Genomic DNA, 19,845 nt, shown 5'->3' on the forward strand with positions numbered 1-19,845 from the left:
AGAGGGATATATTCACGGATAAAGACCACCTCCACAGTAGAAAAGTAAGCTGTACTGCTGCTGGCATCAGGACTGATCTGCCAGTATTAATTGGGCAGATAAACTGTCTTAAATATCTACTGCTGGCAGCTATTTCCTTGGTACAGAAATACAATCAATGAACTTACCCTAATGAGGTTCCCTCATAAAACAATGGTCAGGATACTTGCCTAGAAGTTTTCGGAGAGGAGAGGAGAGGATGAGGGAAAAAAAAGGAAAAGGTAAGAAAAAAGGAGAAAGAAAACTGACTTAATTGTTGGTGGTTTTTAACATGTCTGCTTGTGGCTCTTCAAGGAAGAGGCATTATGATACTCAGAAAGGTGAATCCTGGAGGCAGCCCTCATGGGCCATTTGAGAACAAAACCCAAGATAATTTACCAGATAGAGGACAGTGAAGTTGTTATGTTGTAATTTCTGAATCATACCCTTAATCTTTACATTAAAAAAAAAAGCCCTGGAGGCTTTGGTGCAATTTATTTCTGGCCCCTCACTGGACATCCTTTAAAAGTTAGGGTTGGATGCATAAGTTTGGATGGACTTGTCTGGCTTAGCAGAGCGGCCATTAAGGCTTCCTGCATAACTGATGGAGAGCTCATCATCTCAGAAGACAAATTCACCACAGGGCATATATCTAATGTAAGAGTTTAGATGCCAGAACTTAGAAACAAAGATTCTGGGCTAAAGACATTTGATTTCTGTGGACATATGTTCAGAGAGTAAATTTAAAAGACCGGCTAATTCCCTTGGTAATTTGCTAGGCATTGTTTTCTTCCATCTCAGCATCTAAGAGGCAGTGTGAGGCACAGAGATGCAGGCACCACGCACGGCGTGCTGTTCAGTTCACACCAGGGCCCCTCTAGTTTTGTGTGCGACAGCCAGCTCTAGCATTCAGAAATGCCTTCTTCAGCTGCATTAAAAAAAGTCCCCCATTGTCAGCAGGCTGAACTTTAGTTAAATCAGTCTAAATTAGCCCATTTGTCACCAACTGTTGTAGAACATCTGTCACTTGGAAATAGAGATCCCTGTAGTTTCAGGTGGAAATATGCAGTTTTGGCTATCTGTTTTGCTCCTGTAATGTGCTGAATGCTGAACTTACAAAAACAGAAATAGCTTTGGCTTCAAAATGTGACTTTCTTAGTGCCACAGTAACAGCAGAGTCTGGAAGAAGAAAGTTTCTGACAGATCTGGCCTAGGAGGACAAGGTCAGCAAAAAGCATCCTCAGGGAAAGGTGTTACCCTGTGGATTTTATAAGAACAAGTTTTACAAGCTTTCCATATGTTCCCCATTGTTTATTTTATAAACATCATGAACATTGATCATTATTAGCATTAATGTCTTATTAAAATTCCTTGCAAACTTGCTGCGAACAGATGGTTAATGTTTTTCCTTTACACATGTGTACACCTAAGATTGCTAAGCATGGAGATTCTGAAATGAGCTTCCATTTTCAAGGAAATTTGAATTGATCTGAGGAATGCTTTTTGTGCATCTTTCTCCATTGCTGTTCCACAGTCCTGCATAATTGGTTACAATAAGTCAGTTGCTTTATGAAGAAGAATTTGAAAATACAAGATGTCCAAAATAAGGGGGTGTGGCCTGTTAAATTCTGCAGACTGACAGAACCCCACTTCTGCTTTTCTGCAGTAAGGATCCAAAAGTCTAATGTAATGCTGCAGCTGTGTGGCCATTTGACATAAATATTACAGTATTTTAAAAATATCATGTGGCAGTCCTCTCTCATGAACTAGGTCAGATGTCAACTTGGAGCTGGCCATTCTGGGCTTTCTTTGCAGTCAGAAGAGAAAAATAAGAATCTCCACAGAATGAGTCATCAAACTGACCTCATGGTGCTCTTCCAATGACATGAATCATCCCTTGGATATACCCTTTTTTCTCTGCTGCCCATAGAGGATTCACAGGGGGCCTAGCTCTGAACCAGATGCCCCACTTTTCATATGCCGTGTTCAGAGGAGATTAATCCCACTTCCTGTGTGCAGCATTGATGCAGACAGGTGTAGCATAAGGGGAGAACTTGGAGTTAGATAAAAATGCCAGCAAATGAATGTTATGGAGGGTGAAAAAGAAATAAAATTGGTTTCAAGTGCACTCACCTGGAACACACACACTCACACACATACAAACACACAGTCTTGGTGAGTCTCAGTAGAAAATACTTTCTTATTAATGAGGATTACTGTGACCAGAACATTTCATCTTATGGCCTAACTAATAAAGAAGTACAGGCGTTGAAATCCCTGCTACAAATTTGTGCCTGGAGGTATTTAGGAGATTACTGAGCAGATTACCCCTAAAAATTTGGGTCAATTGCTCAGCACGTGAATTAATTACCTCATCAAGGTACTTGTGCCAGGATAATCTGGGAAATAAAGTGTATTTACTGTTGTCACACCACTAATTTATTGCACCTGATTTAAGTGCTACAGGGGCTCTTAGCCTTGGTATGGTGCTTCTTCAGTTATTTAAAGGATAAAAGGAGAAAAATGTCCACTTCCTTCTTTTAATAAAATTACTTGATTTTTTTTTTAGATTTGAATTTGTGCTCAAAATATAGATTGCTTTCAAGGATTTTGGATAGGTCTCTCTTTGTGGTTTGACATTTATTTACTTCCACAGCTTAGATACATGTGACACTGCCCCTTGACTTTCCATTCATCTCCGTTTCGTTTCCCTCCCAAACCACCTGTTCAGCATAAGGTTTACAGATGTTGATTCTCGTGTTTAAGAAAAATGGAGGCCCTGGAGATATCCCTGTTGGGCTGTTGGTGTTTTTCAGACTGCACCAAAGCCGCAATTTCCTCCTCTGACTGTCTTCTCCATGTGCTGCAAACTTTTCCTACCTCTTACTGAGTTTTCAGACTATTTAATGCAGTCTCCCTTGACAACACTGAAAAAGGTACCTAGAGGAGAATAATATTTTCAGATTCAAAAATCATTTTGATATCTAAAGAGTAAGACACAGAAGGTGGTGGAAGTGCCCCAGTATACAAGTTCATAGGTTATACACACGGTGTAATGAAGTCCCCCATGGCTGGTTACTGAGCAGATTATGACACTCCATCCTTTGGTCATTTTTGTCCATTTTACTAAAGAACTTATGGACTTAGTGGACTCTGAAACCAGGTCCCCATCAGAGTCTATGAATCAGTCTCTTGGATGCCTTTGGGGGAAGAGTGGGAGTGTTTTTTGTCATAGAGCCCCCTGGCTAGATTACTTCACATGGAATCATAGAATCAGTAAGGTTGGAAAAGACCTCCAAGATCATTTCAGTCCAGCCTTTGAATAGACACCACCATGCCTACTAAACCATAGCCCCAAGTGCCATGTCCAGTGATTTCTTAAACACTTCCAGGGATGGTACTTTCACCCTGGGCAGCCTGTTCCAATGAATTAACTGAAACCACACTTTCAATGAAAAAATTCTTCCTGATGTCCATGAACATAAACAAGGGGGACTGTCTTTGAACTGAAAGGGGACCAGTTTGGACTAGGTATTAGGAAGAAACATAGTGTGAGAGTGGTGAGACACTGGCACAGGAGGCCCAGAGAAGCTGTGGATGTCCCACTCCTGGCAGTGTTCGAGGCCAGGTTGGATGAAGCTTTGAGCAACCTGGTTTAGTGGAAAGTGTCCCTGCACATGGCAGGAGGTTGAAACCAGATGATCTTTAAGACTGATTCCAAGCCAAACCATTCTATGATTCTATGGATTATGAGATTAAGCAGTTGGTGCTTTGCCTGTTGCTAACTATCTTCAGCCCTTAGTTGTGCAACAGGAAGTGAAGATGGATTCAACTTTGAGTTGATTCAGTCAGACATTTAGGAAGAATCAAAGGGTTGATTCTTTGTCCATTTAGCAAAAATCAAAGGTTTGGGGAGAAGGCTGTGTGTCATGTACCCCTTTTTTGTACTCTCACAATTGTCACCCTGAGTTTTCCTTTCCTTTGCTTTCTACTAAAGGACTCCAGTGGTATATTAGATTACATTAAATATCTTTATCAAATAGCTGGTAGGTATATGACATGAATTACACCCCAATACAAACAAAAACCAACTTGTATTTAAATAGTTCTGAAGGGAAAAGCATTCTCAAAAGACTGAATAAAAATCTCCTCCTTTCATGTTTCTTCATTTTCATTCTCCGATCTCCCTGGATATGATTTAATCTGTTCTAACAGATTAAACTTTATCAATGCCTTCACTGATAGAATCTGCATATTTTTTTAATGTTCAAAAAGTAAGAAAAATGACAAAAATCCTTTCTGAGCTCTCTTAAAAAAAATATTGGCATCAGTTTTGTTTTTCTCTTTACAGGTTCACTTCAGAAGTTGCTCTCTTGCTTACATTGCTATAATGATGATTGCTAAAATCATCATTAAATTCTTTATCATTCTAAATCATTCCTTTAAATTCCATACTTCAGTACTTTTTCCCAAAAATCCTTCCACTTTTTAGTATTCTCATAGTGCCAAAAATGAAGCCAGTTTCATTAGAGAAATTAAAAGCATGCTGGTTAAATGCATAGCAGTCAGACTTTTAATATACAATCATGCTTTCCAGAGCAGTCTTTCAATTGCTCCACATTAATAACAACTTTTAAAAGGATTTTCCTGCTCTTTAATTGTCCAGTCTTACAGTCTTTCTTTCATTTGCCACTGACTAATTCAAAAATATAAGCTTACTTTATGTGCAATTTTTAGGTCATCATTAAGCTCTTTGTGAAAGAGATTGAGTCATATAATGTGTTTTTACAGTGCAGCCCAGTTCTCAGCTGGTGTCATAGAATGCCACTATAATACAAACATTAATCATCCATGTCATTAGTTGCCACTATTACTTTCTACCTTGATGCATTTCTAAAAAAGAAAAAAAAATTAAGTACAAAATAACCTCTGCAATCCATTCAGTTCCTTTTGTTAGCTTATTTAGTCAGCGTGCTCTTGGCTTGTTTCTATACTGATAATTTGTCCAGTAAAGCTCAGCTGGATCTCTTTATTCTTTTTTCAGTTGTCCTTCTATCTATGAGATTTTCTATGTCATATACACATGTTCCTAAAAGCATTTCTATACAGGATGCTGTGGCAGTGGCAGAGAATAGAGATGAAAGACTCCATTTGTATTTTACCTTGCATTCTTGCAGTTCCTCTCTTTCTTTTGGCAGTATAAGCCTTCGTGGCTGCAATTTGTAGTATTTCACATAGCTTATTCTTCTGTGTTTCATTTTCTTTGAATTTCTGCATTCCTTCCATTGTCTGTAGCTTTCACTCCACCTAAAGTCAATACAAATCTTGTTATCGATTTAAGCATGGACAGAAGTTCAACAGAAGCTCTTCTGTTATTTTTTAAGAGAGTGTGTGGGTTTTTTTTTTTTTAATGTAGTCCATTAAATATGCATGGTATTTTGCAGAAAAATAAAAGCACTGCCTTCCAAGAGATTTCAGTCTATTTTGACAACTCGTGCCACTTGCCTGGAATCTGCATTTCTCCTAGATAATGACACAAGGTTCAAGGCAAAGAAGCATGTGCTTTAATCACGTGGAAATCTGTGCTTGGTTTTGACTTGCCTTGCTGAGTAGAGATGGGGTAAGGGCCGGATGCATCACAGAACTGAGCTGAAAATGTTCTATGGAAATAAAGGATGAGGGAAGAGTCATTAGGCAAGGAAGGAAAGGTAGTTTCACCCAAAAGGATGAGTTGCCTCTGCATACCATGTGGTCTGCACATCTAAAGCTGTTCAGACCGCTTACAAACGATTGAATAAACCTTATAAATATGAATAATCCTATGCAACTAGGAGTGATTGAAATACTTGCTCCCTTCAGTGTGTGCTAGTCATGCTTCGTGTCAAATCACTGAATTTGTCATAATTGGTAGTTTGTGATGATGACAGAGATGTTATGGGGCAAGAAAAGAGTTTTGGAAAGGGATAGACTATGTGGGAGGAAAAGATGGACATACACAGAAGGAACAATAATACAGAAGGAAGAAGTCAAGGCAGGCAAGAGAACATAAGGTATGGCAACAGATGGAGAAGTAAATTTCACACCTGAAGTATGTGAGACAATTTTTTGTTTTGATTGCCGGTAGAGTCTATGGCTGTTGAAACTTCCTCATCCACATCTCTCTCCTTTTTCTTCAGCAAAAGAAATCATATTATGACCCCCAAAAATATAGCCCTCCTGATCTCCTAGGAATATTTCAATCTGCAAGATTCCTGCATAATTATTACTTCACTTAATGGGATGTGTGATGGCTTAATGTGATTTATGATGTTCCTACATTGCAGAGTTCCCCGGGAGTCCTCTATTCGGACCAATTTACCAAAAATGGTGGTTCCCACTTTTGCTTTTTTTAAATCTGAGAACTGAAAAGAAAGCTGTGCCTAACAATAAGTAAAAGAAGGAATAGCTAATTAACTGCCATACTTTGGGAGTAGTTTATAATCTTGTCAAGCTGACAAAGAAAGCAGCATTCACTTCACCTTCCTTTGAGTTGGTGGGGGGCAGGTGAGGTTTTCTAGGTTTTTTTCCTGGTTGTCAACAAAAGGTCCATTAAGTACATTCTACAATGTAAGATGGTGGCATTGAAAGAGCAGGTACTGTACATTTGTTCTTGCCCTCCTGTGTTGTGCTGGTCTGATGTCAGGCTCCTGTTTGTTGAGAAATGACATGAAGGTGAAGTGGTCTTGTTGAGTCCGAGTGATTTATCACATGGCATGGAGCCAGCTCTTGCAGTTACACCAAGCTGTCAGTTTCTCTCTTGTAAATTAAACCCCAGTTTCATAACCTAAAAGATTTTCAAAGCTTAAATTGTAGAAAGATTTTCTAGCAATACCTTGCAGGGCAAACTGGGCTCTCTTTAATTAAATTGTACTTTTTTCTTTATTTCAAAGTTTAACAGGGAGCGTTCTATTTCTAGAACTATCAATTGTTGATATACATACCTCAGACAGATTACTGCACAGGTTTCAGTAAGAATCCTGTAAACTGGGCACTTTTAGTATCCCCATACTGCTCTGCTCCCTCTTTCACTGTTCCCCACTTAGTTCCTTAGCTAAAAGAAGGAGAAAGGAAAACAATGGCTGCTGACACAGGGGTTTGATATTCTTACAAGACCAGAGGTTATATGTTGTGGTATAAATACTTTTTTAAAAATTTGTCTATGTGGAAGGATCTCCTTATTGTGTTAGAAAGAAGTATTTCTTCCTGCATCACCCAGGTATAGACCACTGACATTCACTCAGCCTCTTAATAACCCACACAAGCAGATTGACTAGGGCCAATCTGAGTCAGATGGAATGGGAAGAGGGACCAAGCATGAGCCCAGACATACACCCTGCTGGTCTCAAATGCTGTACCCCTAGTCATAGGGAAATGTAGAAGTAATTTAGAGAGAGGACATTCTTTCTAGTATTCAGGTAGGTGAGACAGGGTAGGAGGAAAACATCCTTCTTCCTCTGGTGAGTCTTGTAATTGCTGTCTGCACTGCTGAGACCTCTGTACCAGGATGAGAGCAGAAGAGGTGAGACTGCTAGTAAAGGATGACCCCCCTGACTCTGTCTGCAGGATTAAATTAAGCTGAGCTAGGGCAGGCTGGCCCATACTGTTCAGCTGTTAGAAAGTTGTTGCTCTGGGTCAGCCAGTGTTTTCCCACAAAATGTGATACAGTTTGGAGTTTGATGCAGGCCAAATAGTTTCCCAGAAAAGCATTTTTTTGGGAAGAGAGAAGCGCTGTTGCTGCAGAGACACTCAGCATGTTGTGCCCGTTGGTTTCAGGGAACAAGAATGGTCCCTGGTTGGTTTTTATTGCTAGGACACATGTAGTTATTGGTAGAAGGGCAGGATGAGAAATGGCATCCTTGCAAGCTGACCGCCCAGGCAGCAAAATGATTTGGGAGATAAATCACTGCAGATTCTCTTGGTCTGTCCAGAAAGGTGGAATTTGGGGATATAATAGTGAAGTCCTATGGCTTTCTCCTTTATCATGCTATGTCTTAACACTGTGTTTTAAGGAACTTTCAGGCATCTGGACAGCACACAGGCCAAATTTCCCTGATGGAGTTGCAGATAATTGTGAATTTTAAAAAGTTTTTTTAAAAAACACAGCCAAACACAAAACCCCAACACAACCAAAAACAATGCAGAGTGGCAGATGAGATATTTTGCACAGCTGTCAAAACCTGTATCTTCATTATACAAATCTATAATGGCCTTTGCTTATGTATCCAGATGTAGTATGCTTTACTTTAGGACCCATCCCTTGCATTATCTGCAGTCTTCCCCAGGGTGATATTTCCAACTCTTATGTTTTTCCTCTGCTAGTCAAAGGCAATCACATCTGTTTCTCCGTGCACGTGAATTGAATAACAGGAGAGGCTGAAGGTTTTCAGCTCCAAAAGTGAGAAAGGCAAATTGTTTTTTGAAAGTAAGCAGTACCATAACCAAAAGAATGAGTGTTTGGCTCAAATTAATTAAAATAATACATGTTTCATTACTCTGCAATCTGTCTACCATTTCTCTTACCAATGTCACATGTCATTTACCTATGCACAGTTTTAGCCTTGGACTTAATGCTGAGTTCTGTTCAGCTCATTACCAAATGCCTCTCAGGACTGTTGCCAAAAAATGTTCTCTTCCCTATCCAAAACTGACCTGAAGACTCTAATTCATTCACTACAGCATCTAGCCTTGACTACTGTAATTCCTGGGTTTGCTGGGCTTGGAGCCAAATCGATTGGCAGACTGCAGCTTAGTCAGAATTCAGCAACAGGGCTTCTGACCCAAACCACGCCAACTCTATATCCTCCCTCTGCTGAGACTCTATATTTGAAAAGCGTGTTATACACTTACTGTTACAGTTTCCTTTACACTGTAATTTTATGGGTTGAATTTTTCTTTTACCCTTCATGTCAACTGTCACACTCTCACAGAATTTTTCTGTGCTAAATTGCCATATATTCTACTCTGACACTTGCAGTAATTTAGTGCAAAGCCCTTTTCATCCTGTGTCCTTAATTGGTGGAATTTGGAGTAAAATTCTACATGAAACCTGATTATTTTATCTGCCATCCAAGACTTTTGTTTTTATTCTAACACTTTTTTTGTTTCTATTTTGTTTCTTTTTCTATTATAAATTATGTATATCATAATATATAGTATAAAATAATATGCATGGCAGCTTATAATGTAATAAGCAAAGGAAAAATTGAGTACTTCCTAACTCCTGAACCCAGAGATAAATTTCAGCCCTCACTCAATCATGTATTTAAAATAGACTGCTTGATAAAGGTAATGCAGGGTAAAAGTATTCTCTCCACCTCTTAATCTGCAGATGAGGCTACACTTTGGTTCTCATTTAGTTCTGTTTTTCTTTGGTAGTACAATTTTCAAATATCCTGTATCAAATATTTTCTTGCCCTGGAGATATTCTAGTTTTCCATTTCATACAATCTTCTATGCAACTTCTGCAGGCATTGTTTAAGGTATTTTTGCTGTTTTTCCTGGTTTTTCTGGTTTATTTTACATTTATACTTGATAGAAATACTTTTTCCAAGTAGCATTGTTTATGGCAGCAGAAACCAAATCCCAAACTTCCTATTAATATACTTACTATGAGCTGGCACCTCTAATAAATTCATTGCACTTGCATATCACTCTAGGCTTAGTTATTTGGGTCTTTTTAGCTATTTATAACACAGCAGAAAAACAATTAGATAATAATCCTTTGTCCAAAGAATTAGCAGCCACAAAATAAGTCATTAGGAAAGATTCAATTACTTACATCCTGTAAGCTATATTGATGGGGAAAACATGATATTATGGACCCTTCCAGAACAATGTGGTTTTTTTAAGTCCTAATTTAGTAAGGAAATAGCTTTGCATATGGTCAATGAAAATTTGATATAGCATAGAACTCACTAACAGATGTTTGAAAATGAATATTTCATGTTACTTAATAATTCTACTTTACCAGTCACAGTTGACACTACAGTGCATTCTGGAGTTCAAGGTGCCTTGGAGAGATAGATATGACCTGTTATATAGTTTTGTAAATTTCTTCCTAGAGATCAGAAATAATCTGAAAACCATGGTCAGCAGTGAGACTCAGATTATGAAGATATCAGCCCAAAATCTGCGGCCTCTTTTTGGACAAATTTTACCCAGACACAGACAAAAAATGAGTTAGCTGGGGAGTTTCTCAGCTAATATTAACCTTTCCTGGCTTCTCTTTAGGGGTGAATCTGCCATCCCTATGGGCTGTGTGCTTCTGGTTATCTTACCCATACAAATTTGATCCTGATTGGGAGTGGGTACATCATGTCTTGTCTTCCAGTTTCACAGAGCCACAAGCATTATGCCAACTTTAGGCTTCCAGGGTACCTATGGGAAAACAAATGGGTCTTGGTGCAACAAGAACAAACATGACAGAGCAAGTTTACATTGAATTTCCATTTCATAGCACGTAAATGCAGGATTTTGGTGCAGGACAAAAAGATGTGGAGGCACTTCCCTGTACTGTCAAACCATGGCCTCAGCTGCTGTTTAGCTCTAGTGTAATTCTTGGAGACCTTTCATGGTGGAATTTGCAAAGCTTCATAGCTTAGATCGCTGTGAATATTGAGATTGCTGTACGTACATTGACACTTTGTTTGAATAGAGCACTAGTATGTTGGTCCTTGATACATACTAATTTAGTATTCTCCTCTGCATCTTCCTTTTTATTATCCCTTGCTACCTGTTTCATAAAGTTTCTTTAAATGCCTTGATTTTTAGCATGTTGTATTCATACTATCCTACCTCTTTTCACTTTTTTAATTTCAATAAGTTAGGTAAGTGAAGAAAATCCTTTTAGTATTCACTTTTTCTACTGCAGTTATACAAGAAGAAGCTATGGCATCTTCCTAGCATGTGTTTCCATTGAAGAAAGTTTCTGAAATGATCAGATAATGACTTTTGATAAATCTTAGCACCTGTTCACATAATGGAAATTAAACACTTTAAAGTTCAAATGTTTTTCAAAATTCAGATGATCTTATTAATACTTATTAGTGGAAAATGGCAAACCAGCTCTTCCTCATATCTTTGTGAATCTTTTCTACGTGAATTTCCACTTGCAAACTGAAAACAGATTGTTAATTAAGCAAAATTTTCTGAGCACCTGGGTCATCAACAGAATGACAGTAATTAAATTCTAGCCTCAATTTCTATACACATAATAATAGAGTGCTTTACCATTTTCATTCTTTTCAAATTAATTGAAAAAATATACACAGCATTACTTCCTTGATATATCCACTCTTTAGTTTAAGCAAGTTCTAATGGGCTGAAATTATCACACCTACCTTTAAAAGTTGAATGGATTACAAATGGATAAGATCATCACTGTAGGTCTGAAAGACTTTCCTTATCGTAAACTACCTATACATACTCATTTTAAAAGAAAATGAACTACAATTATTTTCTATGACTTTAGAAGGTAATTAATCATCCCTGAAAGAAAAACTTTCATGCAAAATGTTGTAATTTTCTGGAATCTGAAAGCAGCTTTCAAAAGTGGTTAAAAAACAGAGAATAGAAGAAATGTGCTCAAATGAGAGAGATTAACTTTTTGTTCTAGAGGTGAAAGATACTGCTTCAGTAGGTGAGCTCACCATTTTAGGAAGGATAGGTTGCTATGTATGATAAGATTCTCTACATCTCTGACTTAAGGGAAGAATGAAAGAAGCTCCAAATCAGCAAGATAAGGGACCAGGGCAGAGGGTGTTACAGCACTCCCACCACCACTTTTCAGTGAGTGGAGTAAGTGCTGCAAGTTGCAACTTGATAAAGAAAGGACATTGTTTCCACACAGGTATCTAAAAAGATAGATTGCAAAGAACCTTGTCAAAGAGGTGAAGCATTTTTCAGTTTGACTTCATAGGCTGGCACAGCGGCTCTTTCATGAGCACAGCCGAGGCTGTTTGTAAAAAATCTGGATTTATTGGTATTTTCTTCAGTTAATTGTGCTGGGATCAAGGCAACTTACATCTCGGCCAAATCATTTTTAGGCAGGTCACTGTTGTGAAAGGACAATTTTATTTGTAACTGAAGTGAAGAGAAAGAAAAGAGTGTTGAGAGAAAGGCTTTCTCAACTGAGATGAGCAAATAGCTAAAAACTTGAGGATCTTAATTATCCTAGAAAACTGATTGAAATATTGACATTTGACTTTAGAACAAATTCATTAGAGTTGAATGAGGGAAGCCCATTTCACATCTGTTCTTCACCTTGTATTAAAAAACTGTGTCTGTTCATGTAAGTAACAATACATAGTCCATGGAGACAGCGCTGATCTACCGCAGGTGAGCCCTTTGATACTGAGTGGAGGAGAAGCAGCAGCTGCAGCCACAGAGTGCAGGGTTGATGCACCTGCATGTAGAAGGTTTAGCCCCCTCCAGGTGGGAGGTTCAGCCCTTCCCACCTCCTGACAAGTTCCCACTCTCAATCAGATAGTCACCCTAAAAGCAGAGCCTGCCTGCCCTCCACGCTTCTGTCTGTGCAGCCCGCTCGTCTGTATGCCGCTGCCGCAGGAAAACACGTGTCAGGTGGCTGTCTCGAGGGTCATTTCTGTGGTCACACACCTATTGCCACACATTCTGTGTGTGCCAGCCCAGGGAGTGGTAGCAGACACCACGGGGAAGCAGCTGCATGCCTGGTTCTTGGTGCATAGTTAAGAGTTGTGTAGACTAAAGTTATGGAGACAGACTTGAAGGGAGACATCTCCAACATTGATACAATGTAAGTACAAAAGACACGTCATTGGATGGATATTGATGATGTTGTTTCAGTAATGACATCATCCATAGACTCCTAGTGTCTTTGCTTTGCTTCTCTATAGTGATCACAACATAAATTGCTTGTCTTGTTTGACTTCCTTGTTCACCAAAGTTGAGCAGATTGTCGCCGTTTTCAACGCTTCTACCAGACAAAAAGCTTGGGACCATTTCTCGAAAGCCCAGCGAAAGAACATAGACATTTGGCGAAAGCATTCTGAGGTTGGTGATTTTATTTTTACTTTCTATCCATCATCTCACAGCTGGATTGACACAGAACGAGTGTGATTGTAGCTGGACATAGTGTATTTGGCAATATTTACAGCTACCATTTTAGCTGTTAATCAACTGGCCATTTGCAGTCTCGTCTACAGTATGAATTGCTCCCATTGCTCTCATTATGGTAATAGCCATTAAATAACATGAAGACAGGGAGCAGTGTGTTTTTATTTTTCATGCAAAATTTGGGAAATCATTAGAAGATTATGTTTACTATCTAAAATAATGAACTGACATAGTGAAATTAAGAACAATATTTTCAAATAAGGAATTTAGGAGTCGTCGTGATCTGTTTTTAAAAGAAGAATTCTGTGGCAAAGATTTTTTTTTCACTGTGCCATCTTATGGTCATTATAAGATGACTTTGAGTGAAAATAAAATAAAAAATTTCCTTCCTAAATAATGACTTAAGAATATTAAGTCTGTAACTCTGACCTATTCCTTCCCATTTGTTCTATGTTTATCTTTAAAAAAATAGATATATCTCTTGTGTTGATTCTAAGTATTATGCTTGCAAAGAAACCAGTATAAATGTAATCATACAACCACACAAAGTCAGCAGTGTGGGACCATGCATGTGTGACTGTCATAAGCATGAGCAGAGGAAATGGGATTCTAACTCCCCTTGCTGTGAGTGGCAGCAAAGGAAGTGCTAGACCTCATCTTGTGTTTTGGTCATCCAGCTTTCAATTTTAATTCAGTATATACGCTATGAGCCTGTATTTTAAAAAGTAAGTACCGCTGTCTTTGTTTTCTTTCTTTCTTTCTTCTTCCTTTTTTTTAAATTTTAATACGAGCAATTTGCATAGACTTGGTTTACTGCCATGTGGTACAGTGTGTTGATTGTTACTATCACAGTCCTCTAAATGATTTTTCTCTGTCTCAGAATAAAAACTTTAGAAGGTAAGGTGCACTTATTTAATTATTTTGTAGTACACTTGTAAAATAAGTGTTGTACACTTAGTTTGAGAAACACTGAAGTACTGTGATATAAATCATTTGGATAACATTTTAAGTGTCCATTAACTAATGCTAAATTACAGTTGAATACCAATGGCACTAAATGTAACATCTACATGAATACCAAATGAATACTTTATTATCAGTGCTATTATGGTGAATACAAAACTACTTCAATAATGGGACACTTAAAATAAAATGTTAGCATAATTTATTGGTACGAACTGTATTTTGCATTTTTTTCACAAATATTTCATATACATAGTGGATAATGTCTTTGTTCAATCAAAAGTGGGGAAGTTGGGGATGGATCTTTGTCTTATATTTTAGAGAAATATAAAAATATTATTTACTAGTAGATTATTTTAATTGTATTAAGATCATCCCTTCTTAAACTAACTTTCTCTAAAGGTATGTGATGTGTTATTCATTTGCTGGTTTCTAAATATTTAATAAACTGAAATGTGTAAGAGTTGGACTTTCCAGAAATGCTAATTCTCTACTCATTTTTTTTTCAAAAATTACTGCCTTTTGATTTTAAGCGGACAACAGCTAAAACAATACAAAATAATGTAAAGCATCTAGCTAAATCAATATATTTTGGAAATGCCTGTTTTTTCAGATATGAAATGTGATGGAAATAAACTAAATAGTATATTTTATTTAAATTGTAACTTCTAACCATGATATTATCTGCTGATTTGCTTAATTACTTGATCACCTTCCAGTTTATTATCTGCTGATTTGCTTAATTACTTGATCACCTTCCAGTTTTTTCCTGAATTTAGAAAAAATTTGCTAGAAACCCATGGCAAAGAAAAGACTCATATACATAGACATTCTCTAAAGAAAATCATTGACTTTGCTGATGTAGACACTGATGCATCAAGAACATTTGTCCACTAATGAGGGAGTAAATGTAAGACATGTCTGCTCATACATGCAGTATCCCTCCCCAGGAAAATGTGCAGGGGGCCTTTTCCACTAAGGAATTCAGAAATGGCCTGCCAGTTTCTTCCAGAGATGTTTCTGATTTCATTTGACACTGGTTGACAATTCAGCCTTTTAATAATTTTTTTTTTTTTAATTTGAAATTATTTCCCTGTAAAACACTCAGTAATTAGGTTCCTTGCCTTTCCTGGGATTAATGAGCACAGATACATTTTTCAGAATATTTGAGATCAGCCGATGAACCAAGAGTACAGCTGAAGAGAAACGCCTTCCCCTTCTTTCAAGCAGCCCCTCTCTGACAGATTATTGTTAATTGCACAGAGCTGTTGTCTGGCTCCTCAATGCTGTCTCCTCCTTCCACACGATTCTCCCTTGTTTCAAAGATTTCAAACCACCTCTTTGGGAATTAAGCTCTTTGTTGGCAGAAAAATTAGCTGTCTGCGGGTGGACAAAGCCTACACTAATCACAGTGCAGCATCCCCATGTTACACCTGACAGGATTATTAGGACAAAATAGAGTCCTCTCAATCTTCTCAGTGCTGCCATTAAAAAGGCAGCCGCTACACCCGCGCCAGCTTTTCTGCCCAGAACAAAGACCGTCTAGACTCCTACAGAGCCCGCGTGCCTGCTGATCCTTGTCTTGGGGACATGTGCAGGGGCTGCCTGCCTGCCCTTGCAGCGGTCACCCGGAGACCAAGCTGTCCCTGCTGCCACTCCTTTTGGATCAAGATGCAAGGATTTTCAGGCCAGCGTTGTGAGACTGGGTCTTTGAAATCCAAGGCAATCTGGGCACAGGGACAGAGGGTGAGATTCCTTTGACCAGCATTAGGCACTTACAAATACCCAGCTCTTCATCTGCACTGTCTGTGCTCTTTTAATTAATACAACTTTGTGTGTTTGAGACACCTACATTTGGCCAAGTGAATCGTACCCCAAGTGGCAGAGGGAGGCAAGAATTAGCTATTCCTTAAGCAAGCTGACAATCTCTTTATCAGTCTGCTTCATATACCAGTTTTAAGCCTTATCCCTGCTGTTAAAACATTTTTCCTATGTCTGGCAGGCCTAAAGATCACTCAACAGGGAAAGTTACTTTTTCTCTTGTTTTCCCTGAGTGTTACCTTTGATAACTCAGTTCTTTCACAGGAATAATGCCCTGTGCTTCTGTTTTTATAAATATTCATACACAAATAAATATGATTACAATGATAAATTATGTAGAATTAAAATCAGATCAGTATTAAAAACAGATTCTAAATAATGCATAACAACTTTATGGAAGTTAATACTGACAAAAGGTAATTTTGGCTTTTAGGAGCTCCGAAATGCTCACAGTGAACAGCTCATGGGAATCCGCCGGGAAGAGGAGATGGAAATGTCCGATGATGACAGTGGTGAGAATCCCAGCAAAAAGCTGAGAGTGGATGATTCAGGTAAATATAGGCAAGTGTTGTTTTAGCAAAAGCAAACAAAAACTTACATATGAGAAGTGACATTTTAATACCTGATTATATAAGACAGTATCTTATTTTAAACACTCATAAATTAGTTATTTGAATGATGCAAGCTGTCTCTAGGAGATGTCTGTCACCTGCTATGTTCTATAATGATGAAATTTCTCCAGTTCTGCCCTTGGCTGGAAGCATTATGTTTCCTTAGTGCACTCTCTGCAGCTTTGCATGACAGCATTTCATTCCATGGTAGAAACAATGCTTTATTATGAGACCAGTTCAAGTGGTGCTTAGGTCAGTACTCTCTGAACTGTACCTTTCTTTGCAACAAAGACACAATAATCTCTCATTTCTATAAGAAATAGCATTTTAACAGTGGGGCTTTTTTGTTTGCATAATGCCCATATAAGGGTACCTATTTCACAGTATGGTTCTGCATTCTGCATGAATTAGACACTCATTAGATGGCTATCATGAGTCCAAGAACAAGGGTGCATGTAATGTGGTAAGAAAAACAGCTTTTACAGCCTCTTACAAACACTCTGCTATCCAGGATGGACACCAAGAGGTGGCTCAGAAGCTGCCAGAGTTACTAACTGGTAACATGATCTGGATGTATGCATTCCTCTATTCCTTGGCATTGGCTAATGATTTATGAGTTGCTAACAAGGGTTTTCTTGTTTAGACACTCATATAAAGAATGAAATTGGCTGAAGCCAAACCATGACTAAAAACTGCCAGGCAGCAGTGAACTTTCAGAAAAATAAGGAAGGATGGAATAATATGGAAATAAACTGAGTCTCCACTAGGGAAATCCTGATCTAGTCCTTTTCATACAGGCACCATAGTAAGAAAGGAAAGAATTTCATCCACTCAATGATTTCAAGTCTTTGTATGCCAGTCGAAAGGGGTGAATTCAAACTTACAGAGAGAACACCTTGGCTCCTTCTGTGACAAGATACTGTGTGAGGTTGAAGGGCCTCAGAAGTAAAGACCACAGGAAGGAATGTCATTCTATCAAAGAAACTTTTACTCACTGTGACATCTCTCTTGAGGGGAGATTTAATATTTTTCTGGGGAGAAAAAAGAAACAATAAAACCCATAAAGGGCAGCCTTAATTTTTGCTAGGCTTATTTTTTTTATTTTTATTTTCTAGATGCCATTAGCAGAGTGTTTGAAGCTGAGACAGTGGGTCGTTGCAGACCAGGAATTGCTAGAAATCAGCAATTTTTATGACTATCTAATCATTTTACATCGACTGTGTCCGCTCTCATGGAGAAAAGTCATTAGAACTAACAACAGGAAGGTAGAGCCAGAAATACATATAGCCTGCATGCCAGAAGAGATGCAGAAATGTTTTGAACTGCAATACTTACCAAATCAGCAGGTTTAACATATGCATGCTTAGGGCAGAGCTGGTCATTCATTTTGTAACACCACAGATAGGAAAGCATGTTTGGTTTTCATGCATGAAAAAAGACATTACTGTCAAAAGTTTTGCTATCTGAGATTTCTACAGGTTTCTATCACAAACAATTTCAAGTTGTTTGTATTTTTACAATGTGGACACTTGAGCAAACCCAGTAATGTGTTGCATTCTAAATCAAAATTTAGCAATATGAATCCACTTGAGTACGTGTCCATCATTGTCTGTTGCACCATTCATCATCCTCTTAAACTCAGTGGAGTTGATCCATCCTGCTGCATACATAGTCATCCAGTTCTCAAATTAATCTTCTTCTTTCAACACAACACTCGTAGTTAAAGCAAGTGCATTTGGTTCTTCTGTCAATGACAATAGAGGGACCTTGGAATTAAACCAAAAGAGCTGTCAGGTATAAAACATTGGTAAATTAAAATAAAATGAAAACTTACTTTTTTATTATTACTCTTATGTACAGAACTGTGATTCTTCTTTCCTTCTTCTGGTGATCTTTTTAATATTATTATTTGTATTAGCTGCCTTCTCTTTTTTTTTTCCTCTCTTAAGTACATCATTCCAGAACTACCACTTTATCTCACTGGAGTGACTATTTGTATTCACAGTAACTTCTGTTGTATGAAGAATGTCTTTAAAGAGTCTTTTGTCACAAAGAAACCATCTTGCACAGTAAGAAAACATTGTCATTTTCTTTATTTTTAACCCCTTTTAAAAAAAAAAATATTCCTAAGAACTTTCTTGGGAAGAGCAAGACTTGAATAACACAAATCTATTGTGCCTCTTCAGTTCAAGGTCTGCATGCACACATAAAGTTTTAAAAGTCTAAACCCAAAAGTAGCTGAAGCAATGAGACATGATTAATTGATTTGTATGGTTCCAGAGCTCTGCAATGCGTGTTCTGCCATTCCAACAATTTTCTTGAGGACATTATTTTTCAGCTTGCCCTTTTTGACAGCATGAGCAAGACTCCTGGGAAGTTACAGCCCCAAAGCTGTAATAAGTGGCAGAGATTCCCTCAGGCTTCAACACCTGTGTCAGGTCTTTTTTTCAGTGGTTCACCTGGTAAAGTCACTGCTAGTACAAAAAGGCTTAATTAATTCAACAGTTTAGAAGGGGTTCTAAGACCTCATTCTGTCTCAGTAAAGCACAGTTTCAGGAATCTCCCAGCATAATTTCTTTTTTCCTAGAAGAAAACGCACTGAGTGAATCACATCTTCTCACAGCTAGATAGTTAGAATAAAAACTTTCCTCTAGGATATCTGAAGATAAACCAATTAATCACCCTGAGAAAAAGAGGATGGAGTCCAGCCCCAGCATTTGAAAACAGATGCAACACATCTAAGCCCTGAGACTGTGAAGAAGTATGTCTCTGCTCGAATGCTTGTCCAGAGTTGCTGGACTTGGGGTTTCAGAGTGTTGTAGTTTGACCTAGCTGGCAACTAAGTATGACTCAGCTGCTTGCTCACTCCCCCAGCCCAGTGCAATGGGGAGGAGAATCAGAAAAAAAAATATTAAATTGTGGGTTGACATAAGGACAGCTTAATAATTGAACAAGATATAATGATGATGGTGATGGTAATGGTAATAATAATAGAAGTAGTAGTCAAAATTATGATGGAAAGGAGAGAGAGATGGAAATAAAGTCCTATAGAAAGAAGTGATACGCAATTGCTCACCACCTCTGAGTGATGCCTACCTTCTCCCCAGAATTAATTTACTCCTTCTGGCCAACTCCCCCAGTTTATACACTGAGTATACTTGCAGCTCTGTGGTATGGAATACCCCTCTGGCTAATTTGGGTCACCTGTCCCAGCCATGCTCCCTCCAGGCTTCTTGCACACCTCCTTGCTAGCAGGGCATGGGGAACTGACAAGTCCTTGGTTTAGAGAAAGCACTATTTA

At 38.2% G+C, this 19,845-nt stretch overlaps 1 protein-coding gene across 3 annotated transcripts in view; it reads left to right on the forward strand.

Annotated features, from left to right (window-relative positions):
* ENOX1 (ecto-NOX disulfide-thiol exchanger 1) overlaps positions 1 to 19,845 on the forward strand; it is a 356,835-nt gene that overhangs the window by 276,616 nt on the left and 60,374 nt on the right. For all 3 annotated transcript variants that reach the window (XM_030234651.2, XM_018908677.2, XM_030234653.2), the window contains 2 exons: positions 12,980 to 13,086; positions 16,367 to 16,484. In XM_030234651.2, coding sequence (XP_030090511.1) covers positions 12,980 to 13,086; positions 16,367 to 16,484 — 225 coding nt within the window. The remainder of the gene's footprint in view (positions 1 to 12,979; positions 13,087 to 16,366; positions 16,485 to 19,845) is intronic.

The sequence above is a fragment of the Serinus canaria genome, chromosome 1 (assembly GCF_022539315.1).
Source record: "Serinus canaria isolate serCan28SL12 chromosome 1, serCan2020, whole genome shotgun sequence".
NCBI classification, from domain to species: domain Eukaryota; kingdom Metazoa; phylum Chordata; class Aves; order Passeriformes; family Fringillidae; genus Serinus; species Serinus canaria.